At 37.4% G+C, this 20576-nt stretch overlaps 1 protein-coding gene across 1 annotated transcript in view; it reads right to left on the reverse strand.

The window, feature by feature from the left end:
• Positions 1 to 477: 477 nt before the first annotated feature.
• CUNH18orf63 (chromosome unknown C18orf63 homolog) overlaps positions 478 to 20576 on the reverse strand; it is a 40023-nt gene continuing 19924 nt past the window's right edge. Inside the window, exons 10-12 of the mRNA XM_023512360.1 lie at positions 19954 to 20137; positions 8530 to 9540; positions 478 to 531 (exon numbers count right to left, since the gene is read on the reverse strand). Of these exons, the coding sequence (XP_023368128.1) occupies positions 478 to 531; positions 8530 to 9540; positions 19954 to 20137 (1249 nt within the window). The remainder of the gene's footprint in view (positions 532 to 8529; positions 9541 to 19953; positions 20138 to 20576) is intronic.

Here is a 20576-nt window from a genome sequence, read left to right on the forward strand (position 1 = left end):
GCATACGGTTCAATATAAATATTTCCTCATGATGCAGAACAAGCCCCCTGTTTCTCATAGCCCAGAACTGCACTGCACTGGAGATCAGATTAACTACAGCTAAATTTTATCGCTGTGTGACCCGACTGGGTGTATGCAACCTGGGATACTGAATACCCTACTTTATGTTGCTTTTATTCTGAGTTTCATTTGGTTAGTTCCTTAGGAGCCACTGAGCAATAGTAAGCAGTAAAGTAATGAAATGTGGTAAATCTGTTTGAAGAGAAATATGACGAAAGATACTTTCTTCAGTTTCATAGCAGCCTCATGCATAGTGTGCCTTACTTTGGTTTACAAAGTACTAAAACTAGTTCTCATGAGGAAAAAGGCTGAATTTATTGCTCTGGGAAACAGAGCTTGTTCAACTTTACATTAGGTAAAAGTTCTTTGTTTTATAGATATGCCATAAAAATCTAGGTCATAATCATTAGCTGCCACTCATCCTGGGGGCGGCGGCAGGTCTACCAGCTTCCCTGGAGGTCTTCTGAGACACTGGAGCGTAAGGGCTGCACGTCAGGGGAGGCTCTGCCAGGCTCCTGGCTTCCCCACCTGCCAACCCACAGCCTGGCCAAGGGTACTGGGAGGTTGGCAGGGAAATAGGTTACCACCCAAGAGACTTGAGGGTCCTTGATCATAAACTCTGAGGGTCAGGCCTTTCTGCTGATAACTGAAAGAATTTTACACTTGTTTCTTGGAAAGCTATCAGTACAGTAAACTGGGAAGATTTCTGGGCACTGGCCCAAACCAATTAAAGGTGATTTTCAAGGGAAATCAGGATAAAGGTTGGGGGAGGTCCTGCCTTCTTAAACAACTAGCTTCTCAAGGGGCTTTAGCAAACATACAAGTTCCATGTACCACCCCAAACCCTTACCACTGAGTGAAATGAGAAACCTTCCTAAAGGGAGTGAGTGTGCAGGATTGAGAACCCATCAGAGTAAGGTTTTTGAAGGAGCTGTGCCTGGAGACTGCTGCCACCCAGAAAATCTCCATGCAAATGTGTCTTCTGGACACTCCTTCAGGGCACGTGTTTTTAAACACTCCTTGGAAATAGCGACCCACTGGGGCTCAGCAGAGAGGTCGCTGCACCAAGTGTTGGACAGCCTGAGTCTGCTCTGCATGTCACTGGCCAGCTGGGCCAGCCGTGGGCAGGTCACTCACGGACAGGGTTTCTTCCCCAGGCTGCAGCTGTGGCAATGTCCAGGGCTCCTCCCTCCCAGGACAGGCTCTGGAGCCCAGCAGGGCCCAGAAAGAAGTAAATGGGCAATGACAACCCTGAAAAGTCCCATGGAAGGGCAGTGGGCATGGGCTACGTGCCCCCAGTTTGGGGGTTAGTTGGCTTTCTGGGGGAGCTCATGTCCATGAGAAACATGGATGGCACTTTCTAGGGAGGTATTGGTGTTCCCCACAGGTGGCCAGCTGCTGGGAGCACGGCTCTCCCCAGACTCTCTGGGGAATCAATCCCTTCAGTGGTAAAGCTGCAGGCTTTGTTCTCTGACAGAGGGAGTGAGAGTGAGCCCCAACTGATTCACACAGACATTTTCTCATGTTTTTCATATTAGTGTTCTTAGGGGCCTTACCCAGCAATTTTGCTTGCAACCCCTCCCTGACCTTGCCTCTAAGCTGCACTGCTGTATTATTAGTAGTTATCTATTGCCATGTAACAAATTAACCCCAACACTCAGTGGCTTAAAATAGCCACGAATACTTATGTCCTGCAGTTTCAGTGGGTCAGGAACCTGGCAGTGGCTTCATTGTGGGTGGAAACAACAAAGGCCATAGACAGCAGAGGGTAAGGCTCCTTGAGAACCGTCTTGGAAACTCCCAATAGCACCCCTAAGATACTGAGCAAGTTCCACCTCCCGGCCACGTTCCACTTCCCAGCCACTCTCACCTTTCTGATTGCAATATTGCCTAATGGTGGTGAATTCTGTTTCTCCACCATTTTCAATTGAGACTTTTGGTGACTATCTTCTGCTTGTCTGGTGGGGGCATTTCGGACATGCCAGGCAGGTCCTGGCAGTTTCTTAGCAGTTCTCCCTGTTGCACAGTATAATGATCTACACTGGCTTTTCAAGTTAATGAAGGAATAGTTTTCTGATGTGCTCTTGAACTTTGTACTCAATCCTGAAATATAAATGTAAAATAACATGATAAGGCCTTAGATTCATGTTGGTCACAAGAAGCTCCATCACGGAACTTCCTTCCCCCTTCTTCTCCTCTGGGCTATCTCTCAGCACCCTTGTTATATGGATAATACCAAGTTAAAATATGTTGGAAACAGAGTATAGACCATTTTTTTCAGAACTCACATGAGCTGATTTTTTAAAAACAGAGAACCAGAAAGTAGAAGTTACATAAGCCATATAAATCTTATAAGACAACTGTAGACAGGTGTAAGATTACAGCTTAATTCACTTTCATCAATGATTTCTAATTAAAACTTCTCTAATGGCCTAATATGATTAGAGTATTAAATTTCCTGCTATAGCATGTCATATGAAGACTTATAATTCTAGAAATCTATGGGTATACTAGTAGGCAACCACATTTTCTGGGAATTCTGCTTATTTCTAGAACTTTTTCAGTCACCCAGAAGTTTAAAAATTGCACTACTAATCTCAGGGAAGCATTGCATAGTCTTACCAGTTATGCAAAATAATTTCTTCCCTTAAAGGAGGAGTTTCTTTTTATAAATACATTTTCCTACACAGGTAATGGATCTGGAAGACGAATTATTTGTTTCACTCTCTATACTCCCAGAAAAGGAAATAAATTCCAGTGGAGTCATATGAGATCTCTTCCCTGCAAAGCAGCTATCCAAAAACAAGACCAGAATTTATCAATAACAAAAAGAGGACTCCCCCAAACCTAGGGAAAAAAAGATCTGAGCTTACTGAATGTCAGAGGCCCACATTCCTCACCTGCAGTCAAGAAGCCCCACACTTACCAGGTCTCCCTTACAGTTTTCACCCTTTATTTTTTTAGCTTTAAAAACTATTTGCTGGCCAGAACTATAGTTTCTCTAGAGGGAAAGCACTGGAGGCTAATTAAATTCTGGATTATAGGTTAGGCATGGGGGTTCACATCTGAAATCTTACACTTTGGTAGGTCAAGGTAGGAGAACTGCTTGAGGCCAGGAGTTTAAGACCAGACTGAACAAGAGAGAGACCCCTATCTCTACAAAAAAAAAAACAGAAAAAAATAGACTCTAGATGATCTCACTGCCCTGGACTGGATGACCTTCCAGCTTCGTCCGCAGTCATTCTGGTCCCCACCTGAGGCCCACACTAACCACAGCAGAATTGGTGTCTACTATTCCAGAATTGGTCCTCTTTCTCCAAAACCTGCTCTTTTTCATCTTGGTTGAAAACTAAAGCCTTCCAAATGATAAGCCAAGAACCCCTAGACACTGCTTCTCTCAAACAAGTGTCTAAGCCAGTAGGCTCTAACCCTCATAACATATCCAGAATCACCATTTCTCATCCCCTCCACTGCCGCCACAGTGGTACCAGCCATCATGGTCATCTTTTGCCTAGATTCATAATCAGTGCCCTTGTTTCTTCTCCCATGCTCATGCCCCTGTCAGACCACACCATTCATTCCCTTGGTCCCCGGCCCATTTTAATCAGGGTTAAGTCAATGCCTTTCACATGGCCCACAAGGCCAGTTGACTGGGTCTGGGCTCCACATCCTTCCTTTCTGCTCCTCCTACTTTGGCTAGTCTGGGATCCTGGCATTTGTTGAACATGTGGGCTGTTCCCTATGTCTGAAAAGCTTCAAACAGCCATGGGGCCAACTCCCTCACCTTGTTCAAGTCTCTGCCCAAGGAAGCCACCCTAACCATCTCCCTTACCTTGTGCTATTTTTTCCCACTGTACTTGTGACTTTCTAATGCACTCTATAATTCACTTATTTAAGTTTATCATTTGTTTCTCCTTGCTAGAATGTAAGGTCAGTGTTCACTGATACAAACCAAGTATCTACAGTAGTAGTAGTGCTTGGCACACAGCAAATACTAAATATCTATTCAATGAAATAAGCATTGTTAAAAATAAAAGCTCTACGAAGCACTAAGGACTAAAGCACATGAAGAAACAGAATCAGAGTGGAAAAGGAATTGATTGGAGTCCCTCCATTCTCAGATACAGTCACTTTGACATATGGAAAATACATCTATTTGAAATACCTTTATTGTGTTATTTAAAATAAGACATTATGTAGGATACAGCAACATGAACATTTTAAACATCAATACATAAGGACCATGGCATCCAAGAATATTTATAAACACTGACCATTTTTAAGTATCAACAAATACTCAATACATTGGCAGTTTTAGCATAACACCAGATCATGTGCAATTTAAAAAAAGACAGCAAAAACAGTTAGTAAACTGAAGTCAAATAAAAGCTACTCATTATTAATGTACATAGTTACCATTCAATAATAAAAAAAAAAAAGCTACTCATTGACAAGCCCATGTTTTACCTTTTTGCTACAATAGGCAACAAGTAACAGTAAAATATATACCTAATACACAAATTGTTAGAATGTATAATAAAAATATAAAGAAATAAAAACAAATACAAATATGGTAAGCAAACAATACTGTAAAACTTAATATATGAGTAGCACATAAGGAAGATTTTTATATTCCTTTAAATATGATTCTGGATTTAATTTTGGCATATTACTACAGTTTTTTTTTTTTAATGCAATGGTTGGTTGCTTAAGCTTCTGGAAATAGGCAAAAATAAAATCATTTATTGTTTTAAAATTGTAAAGCCAGTTTAATTTAAAATTGTAGCTGGTTTTTTGCAGGTGCCTATAATCCCAGCTACTTGGGAAGCTGAGGCAAAGGGATCACTTGAACCCAAGAGTTTGAAGTTGCTGTGAGCTATGATGCCACAGCACCCTATCCAGGGCACAGAGTGAGATTTTGTCTCAAAAAAAAAATAAATTAATTAAAAAAATAAATCAAAATGGTTCTAAAACTAATGTACAATTGGAATGTGCAGAATGATTTTATTTTTTGGTCCACACGGCATATAAACCATCAAAAACTTAAATAAAATTCAGTTCTCTGTAAATAGATTTGGAATTATCTTGGCTTTCAAAAATTGTCATTTTTACAATGAACCAAAATTTTCATTGATTTCTCTAGTGCATCTGAGCACAGAAATTTAGTCTGAACATAGAATCTATTCTCTGAATATAGAAAATTAAATCAACAATCTGCCTATCTAAATTAAATCACATATACATATACACTTACATATATGCATACATTTTTAAAACTTTTATTATAAATATAAGAAAAAAATAAACCTATTTCATACAAGAAAATAGGCTGATGTTAAATTAGCAGGTTTTGCCACATGTGTTAATATTTATCTAAATGAAATATTATACTATAAATTCTAAATTTTAGATACTAATGGAGTAGAGAAGTTATCTAGATTATTTAAAGAACTGACAGATATTACACACTACGTCAGCAGTGGATTTATCTTTTTAATTATTTGCTTAGTGTAAAATAATAACCTAAGTCTCCACTACCTAAGGCATAATGTGTAGGCAGTAGCAGGAAGGCAGCCCGGGAATGCCCAGAGCAGTGAGGAAGGCGTTTTTTTGTTTGTTTGTTTTGCAGTTTCTGGCCAGGGCTGGGTTTGAACCTACCACCTCCAGCATATGGGGCCAGCGCCCTACCCTTTTGAGCCACAGGCACTGCCCAAAGGCTGGTTTTAAGGATGCTTACATGCCATGAATAACTGTGTGGCCAAGTATGAATATTTATTGACCTAACTTTCATTAACAAATATTTTCCCACAGCCTCACAAACAAAATGACATGCTACCCTTTACAGCAGTCTACTAATTATCTACAATACCAGATTTAGAATGAGAAAGGAACATTCAAAATGGGCTTTAAAGCAAATATATGTCCTTATGAAAATAGTAAAATAATTGAGAAATATAGATAATTCTGGGAAACAAAAATGGTTACAGCAAAGACATACTGAAAATTAATGAACTAAACACAATTTCAGGAGTGAGATATGTATTTACAGTTTTGAAGGAGACTGTTTTTGTTTTTAATTGCAAGTTTAGTGAAGTGGTAGAAACAATAAATCACATTAAAATATAAAAGTTCAATTTACACTTGCATCTCTACTGATTATTTCTGTGTGATTGTTTCAATGAAATATGCAATGAAGTCTTTGTTTCTTTTAACTGTATTACAATAATTATAAAATTTTATAAATTAAACATTTAAAATGTTTGAAAGCCAAAATAATGCTCATTAAGTGGGAACTTTATTTCTGTTTCTTTTTTTCAAATATTAGGTAATTTATTTGTAGTATGGACAAAAAGGTCATTCTGAATATGCACTTCAATAAATTTATGTCCCTAAGCCTGGGCCAGCAATCCAGAGTGGATCTGCTGGAGACTGGACCATCAACCCATGGGCTAGGATCATGGCAGTTTCATCCATTTCAGTAGTGCACAAAGCACCTACTCACTGCCTGGCACACAGCAGATACAGATGCGTATTACCAGACACAGAAATCTCCACTCCAAAAAAGCTCTAGTTCAATGTAAAATAAGTTTTATGTTTGCTTATTCAGGGCTTCGTTATTAGTTTGAATGTAAAAACAAATAAAATTTAGTGAGGGATCAGGTATGGTAGTCACACCCAAAATGTAATAATGTATACATTCTTTTTTTCTTATAAAGTACTTTATATTATGTTAGAGACAGATACTTTAGTGTTTATGGTTGAAATTTCATAGTATTTTGACTTTGCTTTAAAATATGACAACAAAAATATGTCTGAGGAAGAGATGAAAACAGTCACAATATTAATTACTGGCAGATCTGGACAATAGGTTCTCAGTACTATTATCTGTACTTTGTGACTTGAAAAGTTTGATAATGTAAATAATGAATTCAAATAAATTTCAATAATAAAAATAGTAAGCACAATTAAAGATATTTTCAACTATCAAAACTATTATATAAGATCACTGGATATTCTGCAAAGATCTGCACAAGACTACTTATATGACATTGTTATAACAGTAAAAAATTGTCAATCAACAAGGCACTAGTTAAATGCAATACATCCACATTCAACAAAATGCACCAAAAACATTATTATAAAGAAATTGTCAAGTGAAAAAAAGAGGCTCCCATGGTAGGATAGAGAGCTGATGCTATCCTCAGAGGAGTATGAGAGCATCTTGAAGAGTGTTGATCCAATGTTCGGAATGGTCATTTCTGCAAAGAGGAATTATGGATTTTTTTACTTTTTCCTTGATACCACTCTGTATTTCTCAAACTTTAACAGGCATACATATTATTAATTTTACATATGGGGAAACTTCTATAATGATACCTATATAATTTTTCTCATATTATTCATTCTAGTTGATGAAATAATTTTTTTAAATTTTTTTTTTTTGAGACAGAGTCTCAAACTGTCCCCCTGGGTAGAGTGCTGTGGCTTCACAGCTCACAGAAACCTCCAACTCCTGCACTCAAGTGAGTCTCCTGCCTCTGCCTCCCAAGTAGCTGGGAACATAGGCGTCCACCACAATGCTTGGCTATTTTTTGGTTGCAGCCAATATTGTTGTTTTGGTAGGCCCAGGCTGGATTTGAACCCACCACCTTAGGTGTATGTGGCTGGCACCTTAGCCACTTGAGCCACAGGCACCAAGCCTAATTTTTCTAATTTTAAAAATTGTGCTAGGTCTTTAAGTAATTCAAAGTGGAAAAGTGCTATACTTCTAAAAATACAAGTAACATCTTTTAATATATATTTTTCTCAACTATCTACTTAGTGCATTAAAATGTAAGATGTTAAAACTACATAAAATACATCATCATCTATATAGGAATAGACTTAAATACCTTTTGGTTAATTAAGATCAGGGTGAAAATTCTATTAGTTATAAGAAGAAATAGCATTTGGAAAAGAAAATATTTTCTAGTTAGTACTTAAAGAATTTGAACTAAAAGTATTCTAATAGTTCTATGCAAAAAAGTATTTGTGGATATTTTAGTAATATGTTTGCTTTTAGAAAAGAGCAGATGGCAGAATGGAATAAAATGTAATTTCCAGATACATGGTTTTGTAAACCAGTGCTATGGACTCAGCATCAAATCTCAAGTTTAAATTCAGCTAGCACTGTAACACTTTTAGAGTAAAATTTAACAATTAATCTTTGAAACATCATTTAAGGTTGATTATTTTGGGTAAGAGTCTCAAAGTGCCTACACTATCCTAAAAGCTGTTTGAATATTCTATCCTTTGACAGTCTGCTGTTGCTGTATACTCTTCCTGGCCTCGGTGCCTTGACCCTCACTTCCCTAGTGTTTCTTAATTACTATTTCTAGATGATCTTGGGAAAGTCATTTAAGTCCCTCCTTAAGGGGTTTAAAAGCCTAGCATACAATGAATGTCCCCAGATTAAAAACATTTTTTTACCTGGTTACTAGCAGCACTGGATTGCTCTTTATGGGTAGCAGTGGGATGATGCCTCTTTGAAGTTTTTGAAGACTCCAGACACACTTTCCTTTTACACCTGTGCGCTGTTTTGCTTACTATCAACCTGGGATCACTTACATCAACTTCTTGAACTTGAATTGCTGATTGTTGCTGTAGCACCTGGGGATATTCCAGTCCCACAGCTGATTCAAAAATGTGTGGTTTTCTTTGCAGTTGTAGTGATTCATGGCCCTTCCCTAAAATTTGTGTTATGCATTTTTTTGTTAAATTTTCTTTTCCATTTACTTGGGAGTCACCAGCACTTTTTATCATCCCTGGATTATTTGCTATATGAAATACTGCACTATTAGGGAGTTGTTTACTTTCATTTAAACTCGAAATTGATTTTCTACTAGAAGAGGTACATTCTGTCATTTCTTTACAGGACTCAGCATTTATTTCTTGCAGAAGTCTGGAACTCTTCTGATTTAAATTTTTGGCATGCACGTGAATGTTAGTATCAGATCTTTCTTTTAAAGCTGGTCCTAAATCCAGTTTGTCACTCTGGATCATACTAGCTTTAAGTGAAAACACTTTGTATTCTGTAACATGTTTTCTTTGCAGGTTGCCAAGTGCTGAGATATTTTCGTTCATCTGTAATGAACTATTGTTGAAAACTGGTATGAATTTAGGGGTGATGTTATTTTGGCAGCAAAGGTTTGTGTGTTTAACTTGAGTATCTCCTCTGTTCAGTTTTAATACTTCCAAACATTCTTGTGGTACTTTGTTAGATGGGAATTTCTTGTGGCCCTGCATAGATTGTGGCTGGAGACAGGGAACTAAGGAAGTGTCTGACTTTGGCTGGCTGACTGAAAACTCCCCCTTGTGGTCAGCTGTTGCTGAACTAGGTGGAAGACTTTGCACCAAGGTGGGTTTTATTGAAGTGGCTTGAGTCACAGATGCCCTGAATGTTTTTTTAGTGGTCAAATTAGGTGGCTTGACTTTGTTTTCCTAAAAGGATAGATATTATGAAAATTAAAAAATGAAAGTTTTTGTAATGGAAAATAAATAAAATATATAATATCCCCCAAATAAAAATATAAAGGAATACCATGATATAATAAAGAAAAATAAAAATGGGTCATCTGGCAGAAATATGTTATATACATTTCTTATGGTTTGTATCCTTCTTTAGGTACCATCCTTTAAAGATAGTAGTTTAAGATGAAAGTATATAAATCAACTATAAAAACTGTACACACAAGTACCACTGGCCTCCAAAGATGTCCATGATGCTATCCTGTTCAGATGGACATCTCCTTCTTCTCTTCACTGATCAAACTGTCCTTTAAGTCCTCAAAACCCCACCTCCTCTGAATCCTTCACTAATCAAAGCACCACAGAATGACTTTTTTCCCCCTCAGCTCTCCAAGGATCTCCTATCAATTAAATACCATTTGTTGCAAAAAATAATACAAGGTGAGCACTTTTACCTTTGGTACACGTGTTCCCTCTCCCTAAGTAGATACCAGATTCCTGGAGCATATTATTATATCCTTCAAAGTTACTCAAAAATACTTGGTGAAAGACATTACATTAATGGAGAAAGGGGCTGCAGCTACACTGGGAATGAGTGGGGTTTCAACTACAAGGCAGGGCTGTCTTAGTTATGTTTATTTTTTCACTGCCTATCACAGTGCCTGGTACCTGCAATTCAGCAAGTACTCAAACTTGTCAGATGTATTAGAGAGAGTCAAGTGCTTACAGTCTTTTTTTTTTTAAATCCTGGTTATATATATGTGCATGTGTGCATAAATATATATATATATACACACTGAACTATTCAGTGACTTTAAGTACATTCATCACCATGCTTCTGTTAAATGACCACTGTCACTATTTCCAAAACTTTTTCTTCATTCCAAAAAGAAACTCTGCACTCTGTAAGCAAGAATCCCCCCATTTCCCTTTCCTCCTAGCCCTTGGTAGCCTCTATTTTACTTTCTGTTTATAAATTTGCCCATCCTAAGTACTTCATGTAAGTGGAATCATACAATAAGTGTCTTTTTGTGTCTGGCTTATTTTACTGAATATGATGTTTTCAAGGTTCATTCATGTTGTAGCATGCATCAGAATTTCATTCCCCTTTATGGCTGAGTACTCCATTGTACGTACATACCACATTTTGTTTCTCTTTTCATCTGCTAATGGAAAGTATTAATAGTATCTTAAAACACTTATCTATTAAATCCTAATGTCTGTAAAAGAGCAGCAACAATCTGAAACACTGAACATATAGAATTCTTTTCTCAACTTCCCACACCCAAAAAGAGATTCAAAGCTCGATAAAATGTTTTAACCTGCTAGGAGTAATATACAAACCACAACACTAGCTTTTCTCTCTCCTACTGGAGGTTCGATTATTGAATGAGATTGAGAAGCAAATGGAGAGAGCTTGGGGGATCAGGGTGATAAATATGCATAGGAAAAGAGACTAATCCAGTTACCTATTAGGCATTACAAATTATACCAAAATTTAGTTGCTTAAAACCAGTAGTAATTATCTTATCATTTCTCAAGATTCTTGGGGTTGGCTTGGCTTAACTTGCAACCTCTCATTTTGGGTGGTTAGATGACTCTGGAGTCAAAATCACTATCAAGTTACTTCCTCATTCGCTTGTGATGGTTGATGCTGTTGACTACAATATCTCTTTATGTACCTGGGATCCTTCACAGATGGTGGTGGGATTCCAAAAGCAAATGTTCCCAGGGAGACCAAGTAGAAGCTTTTTCTCTTTAATGGCCTAGCCTCAGACTTGAGCAGCTTCACTCCAACACAGGGCCAACTAGATTCAAGAGGAGAGAATACATACCCACACCTCAATGGGAGGAGGGTTGTCACTGGCCGGAAGAGCACATGGGGTGGGCAATCTTGCTGTAGCTACTTTGGAAAATGTAGTAGACGTCACAGAACAGTCTGTCTCTGGCCAGAACCATGTCGTTCTCTCCCTGCCTCCAAGCCTCCAGTGTTGCCACTATCAGTGGCCTAGAGAGGGCTGGTACACTTTGGAAAGGAGCCGCACACAACCCTGATTTAGAGAAGCTGAAGGAGGAGATATGGCCAACTTCTGGTCCATACCACCAACTATGTGTGCCAGTGGTTCCTGATGAATGTGCACGCAGTGGGTGTGCATGGCGGCCTCACTCAGCCTCAAGCATCACTAGGGCTTTTACTTCATTGCCACTTCCTCCATTGTGTGCCTCTTTGAGCCAGAATTATGTGGAGAAGGGAATTCTGGGAAACATGTTTCCAGAATCCTTAAGTTGACATAATAGAGAGTTATCATAGAGAATATACTTCTCCCACCTTGACTATTCTTAGGAAAAGTGGGAAGTCACCAAAGAAATATTGTCCTTGAGACAATACTGGGGTGGGGGTATGAGGGTGATGCTAACAACACGTGACTGGGCTCATTTCTTGTCTGAAGATTTCTCAAGTTGGTGGCTTTCCATGCCACCAGACAAGATGATACCTTATCTTAGTTTGGGCTGCTATAACAAAGTAACTAGGTAGCTTGTAAACAACAGAAGTAATTTATTTCTAACTGTTCTGGATGCTGGGAAGTCTAAGGTTCAGGCAAATCTCTCTTGGGTCTATTTTATAAGAGCACTAATCCAGTTTATGAGTGCTCTGCCTCCTAATACCTAATCATTTTCACCTTCTAATAGTAGCTTTTTAAAAAAAAAATAGCATCATCTTGGGGGTTAGGATATCAACACTTGAATTTGGGAGGAATATAAACATTCAGACAAGGGTATACCCTTCTTTGATTGCCCTTATTTTTAAGAAGTAACAGAAGAAGATCCAGCCAGTTTTCATGGTCCTAAAAAAAGGAATACAGAGGCTAATGGAGGAAAAATTGCAGGCTTATTGCCCCTTCACATTGCTTGCCTAAGTGACAAGACATGTATCAACAAGGGGTTTATATTATTTGCAAGGGCTGCTATAACAAAGTTCCACAAACTAGGTGGCTTAAACAACAGAAACATGTTATCTCACAGCTTCAGAGACTAGAAGTCTGAAATCAAGGTGTTGGGAGGGTTGGTTCCTTAGAGGGCTATGAACAAAGGATCTGTTCCAGGCATCTCTCCTTGGCGTATAGGTGGCTGTCTTCATATTCCATGGCATTCTCATTCTGTGTGTGTCTATGTCTAAACTGTCCCTTTCTGTGAGAACACCAGGCATTTTAGATTAGGGGTCCACCCTACTCCAATAAGACATCTTACTGCAGGGACCCTATTTACATTTGAGGCACTAGGAATTCAATATAGGGATTTGGGGGGACACAATTCAACTCATAACAGTTTGCTATATACTGCTGGAAAGAGTAAAGAGGGGACGCAGCTGTTTTCCTGAAGACCTTCTATACAGGGAGCTGAGGTAAAGTTAAAAGTATCTGATAAAACCTTATACACCATCTTGTCAAGATACCATGCAACCAGAGACCACCACCAACAGATCAACCCAGGTCATGAAGGGAAGGTCTTTCCCCACCCACTTTAGCCCTCTGTAACTTCACAATGGATAGGGAGGATGGGTGTTTAACTTATATTCCACCTTCCTCCTAGTGCTCCTGTTTGGACCACAGCCTGGATATCTCACATCAAGATTTCATTTTTTGTAGCTAGGGTTCCAGTATGATTTAAGCTAGCCAATCAAATGCACACATAAAGCACACATTCAAGCCATACTTCTGCTATTTTGCTGAAAAGCTTAATTATGAATTCCTTTTATTTTGAGTTGTAGAATTAGCAGAGCAGAGCACCAGCACCTACTCCCTCATTACAGAGTTCACTAGGCTCATGTATAGTCTGCACTGTGTCACACACCATTGCCCTCACCCCATGCAAGCTTTCCCTGCATAGAGATGCTATCATGAGAAGGGATCTTAAATTTGATTGAAATTCTGCTTCAAAGAAATGCTTTTTCAGAAGTGACTGAGTCACTGTGAAGTATCCAGATTGAATTTTTTTCCATTTTATGAAAAAGGGTTTGAGAACAAAGTTGAAATCAATTCTAGAAAAACAACACCCATTTATTGAAACCTTGAGTTCTATTAACTGTAGTAATGCTGAAACAACATATCTGTTACTTGAGATACCAAAATAAAAACTCATAGATTCATATAAAAATGAATTATTTATATTCTGACATAAAACTTTTCTAGAATATATGTCTTATATCTGAAATGTTTATATTCACACCCTGGTTCTTCTTCACCAATCTCTCAGAAATACATTTCTAGAAATATATTTCTGGTGAAAATAATTTCTAAAAGTATGTTTTGCCCCCTAGCTTGTCTATGTATCATTTACTAATCCCTTTAATTTTTAAAATTCAATAAATAGCCCAAAGAGGAGAACCTTTAGGTTTATATTCAAAATTTATAAAAATACAAAAAGAGTTTATGTAAACAGCAGATGAGATCATAAATAATTCACAGAACTTAAATATACTTAAGTGATCAACAAACCAAAGCTTTATGAACTCATAAGCCAATTAAAAAATATTCTTTACTATATCATTATAATTCTTCTGTTAGATGTCATTGGCAAATGTAACTTGGCTGACTTAACTTCTATAATTTACATACAATTTATATAACTTTACATATTAACATAAAATTATAGAAGAAAACCAAAAGCATTAACCTATTCTTAGATATAAATATCTACCTATTTATATCTATAGGTTTAGGGGTTTAGTATTAAAGTAATAATTAAATGAAACATGAGAAATTAAGATAATGGTCAAATGTGTTTAATCTATTAAAATCTGGTTCAGTGGATTGTATCTCCTCAGTGTATTTTTCTGCTTAAGTTGAACCAGAGTTTAATGAAGCTTAGATATATAACCACAGGTTTATAGGAAATAAGGAGTTTAAAAGAGGATGTTAATTTTAAATGATATGACACAACAAAAGCAGTCAAATACAGAATATGGGCTGTTCTCTAGGGTAAATTATCTAGTTTTTCTAGCAATTAACTGGCATAAATAAAAAGGGAGAGGGTTTGAAGTGTTATAGAATAAAGAGACTTAGAAGACATACAAATGAAATTATGCAGACCTTGTTTGGATTCTGATTTAAACAAACCCATAGTAATAAATCCTTGAGATAAATGAGAAATTATAGTGTGAATTGGTGGTACCCAATAATGTACCATGATTAATTTTGATAGGGGTACTGATGGCATGGAGGTTATGTAAAAATATTTTCTAAAAGTTCTCATGAGATAGAAATGCATGCTACAGTTGTCACAGGTGAAATAATGTCAAATCTGTGATTTGCTCTAAAAGACTCAGTTTATTCCCTACCAAAAATATGTCAGAGGGGAATTAGACGACAAGCACATGAGAGGACATTATACAAATTTCCTTTATGTAGCTTTGAAAACTTTTGTAAGGCAAAAAAAAGTCATCTTTGGCTAACTTCTCCTAATTTAATTTTTTTTAAGTTGGTAAAATTTCTTTTTTTTTTTTCTTTTTTTTTTTTTTTTTCTTTTTGAGACAGAGCCTCAAGCTGTCCCCCTGGGTAGAGTGCCGTGGCATTACAGCTCACAGCAACCTCCAACTCCTGGGCTCAAGCGAGTCTCCTGCCTCAGCCTCCCAAGTAGCTGGGACCACAGGCGCCCGCCACAATGCCCGGCTATTTTTTGGTTGCAGCCGTCGTTGTTTTTTGTTTTTGGCGGGTCCGGGCTGGGGATTCGAACCCGCCACCTTAGGTGTACGTGGCTAGCGCCTTAGCCGGTTGAGCTATAGGCGCTGAGCCAGTTGGTAAAATTTCACCAAGTAGTCTCATCAATTTATTTTTTGTTTTTAAAACTTAGCTTTTTAATATTGTTAGAGCTGACATGTATGTTGCCTAGTAAAAACAACTAATGGTTACTGAGCTAAGTAGACAAAACTAAGTATTTTCTTTTTTTTTTTTTTTGAGACAGAATCTTACTCTGTTGCTCTTGGTATAGTGCCATGGTTTCATAGCTTATAGCAACCTCCAACTCTTGGGCTTAAGTTAAGTGATTCTCTTGTCTCAGCCTCCCAATTAGCTGGGACTACAGGTGCCTGCCACAATACCCGGCTATTTTTTGTTGCAGTTGCCACTGCTGTTTTAGCTGGCCAGGGCTGGGTTCGAACCCGCCTCCTTCAGTATATGGGGCCAGTGCCCTACCCACTGAGCCACAGGTGCAGCCCAGTATTATCTCTTTTAATCCTAAAAAATAAGCCCTGTGAACTGTGCACTGCAAAGGATACTGCCCTCTTCAAGGAAAGACTCACTGCTCCTGCTGCTGGGATTGCCCCAGTTATAGAAAGTCACTACCCAAAACGTGTCCGTGTCAATGGGACCCAAATCAAATGACAGATGCAGGAGGGGTTGTTAAAGCCCTGGCTACTCTGGCCAATGCAGAACCACCTGGACAGGCCATTTTAGTTTCGGAGCTCCTCAGAAGGCTGGTCAAGGCTATCTGGTGGCTGCCTTTGCTTTTCACTTCTTTTACCCAATCTTGCTTCTTCCTACCATCCACATCTGCTTCAAAGGGCAGTTTCTAGGAAATATCACACACACGAGATAGACTCCATCTCAGAGACAGAGAGCCCAGTCTGTGACAAGTGCTGTCATCACCACCACTAGCCTCCATACCATTTCACAGCTGAGGAAACTAAGGCAAAGGGAAATTAAATAACTTGCCAAAAATTATACAAATAGTAAGAAGTTCAAATCCGGCTCGGTGCCTATAGCTCAACCGGCTAAGGCGCCAGCCACGTACACCTAAGGTGGCGGGTTCGAATCCCTAGCCCGGACCCGCCAAACAACAATGACGGCTGCAACCAAAAAATAGCCGGGTGTTGTGGCGGGCGCCTGTGGTCCCAGCTACTTGGGAGGCGGAGGCAGGAGACTCGCGTGAGCCCAGGAGTTGGAGGTTGCTGTGAGCTGTAATGCCACGGCACTCTGCCCAGGGGGACAGCTTGAGGCTCTGTCTCAAAAAAAAAAAAAAAAAAAAAAGTTCAAATCCAAGTTATCTATTCCTAGGGCTTGGGCTTTTGGCCACAAATCTAAACTTCTTCCAATTACATGACTAAAAACCTGACTATTTGGTTTTACTTCTAGTTCTGCAGTATATTAACTGTGTGTGGATTTGGTTTAACTGCTTGAATGCTCTGAGCTTCGGTTTTCTCTTCTGCAAAACTGAGGAAAGAATTCTTTATCCACAAGATCAGTTTTGATGGTTAAGTAAGGTAATGCACATAAAAGCACCTGGCATACAAAGTGTACTCTATATAACTGAGTAGGATAAATTCTTATTGTCAGGAATAATATAAAGATCAGAATTTCTAATTAAGCATTATTTTACATTTATGAAACAAATTTTAGCAAGTACACTGTTCTGATTCACTAATTCTAAAGCAGACATGGGCTGGAAATATTGCTCAATGAAGGTATTTAATAAAAATGCATGATGTAGTGACATATCTTCTTCCAAATTCCTCAGATTAGGACTTGGACAGCAAGTAAACTTTAAAAAAAAATTATGTCTGGACAAAGTTTTAATATTCACTATCATAAAGATGTCATTTGGTATTTGTCCACTCACACTTCCTTCTAAGTAAATGGTCTTGCCTTTGGCCCCTGTTATCTAGGCTGTCATATTTTTGTATCATTTTTCTCCAACCAATTGTAGGAGGAGTTGGCCCCTGACCAGGATGATAAACAGCCCAAATTTACATGTATCTAATAACTCAGAATATATACATATAAATAAACAGCAGAAAGTGGAAACAGACAACTCTACCATCATAACGGGAGATGAGAACCACCTCTCAGCAACTGATAGATCATAATGCATTTAAGCTACAAACACATAAGATAACTAGACAATTAAGAAATTCCCTTTAAATAATTTATGGGACAAAAAAGAAATCCATGTGAAAATCTGAAAATATTTTAAAATAAAGAAATAAAATTTTTAAAAATATCATTCCTAATAACATTCAAAGATATCAAACACCTAGGAATAGATATTATAAAAGTACACAAGTCTTCCCTATACTAAAATTACAAACTATTGTTGAGAGAAATTAAAGAAGATATATTTAATAGGGAGGAAATATAGAACATTAATGGATTATAAAATTCAATGAAATTCTAATCAAAATCCCAGCAGGCTCTATGTGTGTATGTGTACATCTCTGTGTGTGTGTGTTTGTGTGTGTGTGTGTGTGTGTGTGTGTGTAACTGGACAAGTTGAAACTAAATGAATGTATCTGGAAATGCACAGATAAAGAATAGCTACTTTTGAGATTTCAAAAATATTATGAAATTTAATGTTTTTACAACATTATTTATAATAAATGTAAAATTTAATATTAAGATAATTCTAGAAGTGTGGTATTGGTGCAAGGATAAACAGACCAGAGAAGATTAAGACACTTGACTTATGACAAAAGTAGTACTAGAAGATACTGGGGTGGGAGGATGTACTGGAGAAAAAACACAGTAGGGAAAGAGTGGTCTTTTTTTCTTGGACAAATTTATATCCATATAAATAGAGAAATATGATTCCCTACACCATGTTGCATTATAAAAATAAATTCCAACTGGACTGTAGACCTAAATATGAATGGAAAAATAAACCTCCTATTAGATGATAATACAAGAGAATACCTTCATGACTTTGGAGTACAGAAATATTTTTAAAAAGGACACAAAAAATGCCAAATATATAAAGAAACTGAAAATTCTGACTATAAATTAAGACTCTGCCAAAAGACACCAAGACCTCATTAAGAGAGTGACAAAGCATGTCACAGAATGTGAGAAGATAACTGTATATAAATGATAAAGAACTAGGTCTGGCGTATGTTAAGAACACCTACAAATCAAACAAACAAACATAATACAGTAGAATAATAAAAGAGAGGCACTTTAAAAACTATCCATTTGGCCAGCACATATATGAAAAGTTATTTAATCTCATTAATAGTCAGGAAAATGCAAATTCAAAAATTGCTGACCATACACGTACCAGAATGGTGGAAATTAAAGACTCACAATACCTAATATGGGCAAGGATGTGGAGCAACATCAATTCTCCTACTCTGCTTGGGTAGAGGTGAGGCAAAGTACAAATTAGTACAACCACTAAGGGAAATAGTTTGGCTTAGGTACTGAAGTTGGAAGCATACCAATTCCCCTTCTGGCGACTCATGTACATGTGCACCAAGAGATATACACGACAATGTTCACTGTGGAATTACTAGTCATAACCCCCAAACAGAAACAATCTAAATCAATGGTTATTCTGAACAAATAAATTACAGTATAATCATGTACTAAAATACTACACAAAAATGAGAATGAACTATTACCACATAGAACATGGATAAATGTTCCAAACATGATGCTGAACCTAAAAACTCAGACACACAAAAATACACACTTGATAATTTCTTTAACATACAGTTCAAAAGCAGGCAAAACTAAGGATGGTGTTTAAGGATACAAACATAGTTGATTAAAAAAAACAATGATTCTCTATGAAGTGAGGATAGTAGTTATCTTTTGGAAGAAAGGAAGGAGTGATGACTAGGAAGGTACATGTTCTATTTTTTAAATCTAGGTTATGGTTACATGGGTGTTTGATAAGCATTCGTTATCCTGTATGTGTATATACTTTTCTGTATGTATGCCATATGTCACCATAAAAATGGATTTTAAAAATGCAGAAGAGACAAACCCAGCAGGAAATACCCTTTTCCCTGAAAGTTTTCCACCTGGGTTAAAAATAAAACCTCTACATCTGATTTTGCATTAAGTTATCTCCTTTGTTCTGAAAAACTCGGGGGGTGTAAGCCAATCCCCAAATGATCATTTCTTTTTAAATATGTATATCAACAAACAGTCAGTTATCCGTACTAACTTCTTAATGATGTCAGACAGGAGCCAGACCCTGGCCTGCTGCTTTCCTCATACTGCAGGAGTCCCATTTTTAGTTCTGAGCGGTTCCATAGAAGCTCCCCATTTACTTGACTTGGTGAGGGGCAGGCACTCACCTGACCTGACAGCTCAGCATTTCCACAATAAATACTCTTCACAAAATTCTCTCTTTACTTTCCAACAAACTCTTTATGTCCTTGATGTGAGGGAAACACTTCAGTAAACTACTACTACAATACTGTGTTGAATACAACAACAACAAACAGCAGTGATAAATGGCTAAATGCAATAATAATAAATAGTATTAGGGAAACACTGAACTTACAGGAAAGAATTAGTAAACAATGGTTTGGACATTCCATCCCCAAAGACAAGAGATTCAAGTAAAATCTGTGGATGTCTTTCAGAATTAGGATAAGAAATCTCTTACCTGTATGTGAGGATTCATTAGTTCTTGTGTGAAGTAGCATGGTTTGTTTGTCATCCTTATGGGAAATCCACATATATGAGGTAGTCTAGACTTTAAATCTGAAAGGAAACTTTGCAACACACCTTCCAAATCTACCCTTGGGAAGAACTGCACGGGCTGACTTCTGATGCAGCTGAGAGGGTATCTGAACAATGTTAAAGAATAATGTCAAATATTTTGTACATAAAGACAGAAATTTATATGGAATTGTTAAAAGCATTAAAATAGTAACATTACAAAGGCATACATAAATACTATTTTCATATTGTTTATGTAATACTATAAGCTGAAAAGCATACTTTTCCACATGAATCTTCATTCCTTCTAACATTCACAATTGAGACAATTCATTATATCCTTATTATATGGCATTCTAAATGGACTGGCAAACTATTCCAAAAACAAGTTTATAAGGATAATACTATGAATCTTACAGATTATAAAAATGTTATACTAAACAATAAACAGGTTGCACTCCAAAAACAGTAAAAAAATTCAGTACAAATGTATATAGATTGTACTCAAGCTCCAAAAACATTTCTTTGAAAAAGCAGTTAACTGTTTTTGATGAAAAACATTCTGAA

Source organism: Otolemur garnettii, unplaced genomic scaffold (genome assembly GCF_000181295.1).
Source record: "Otolemur garnettii isolate 467f Iridium unplaced genomic scaffold, OtoGar3 scaffold00027, whole genome shotgun sequence".
Classification (NCBI taxonomy): Eukaryota; Metazoa; Chordata; class Mammalia; order Primates; family Galagidae; genus Otolemur; species Otolemur garnettii.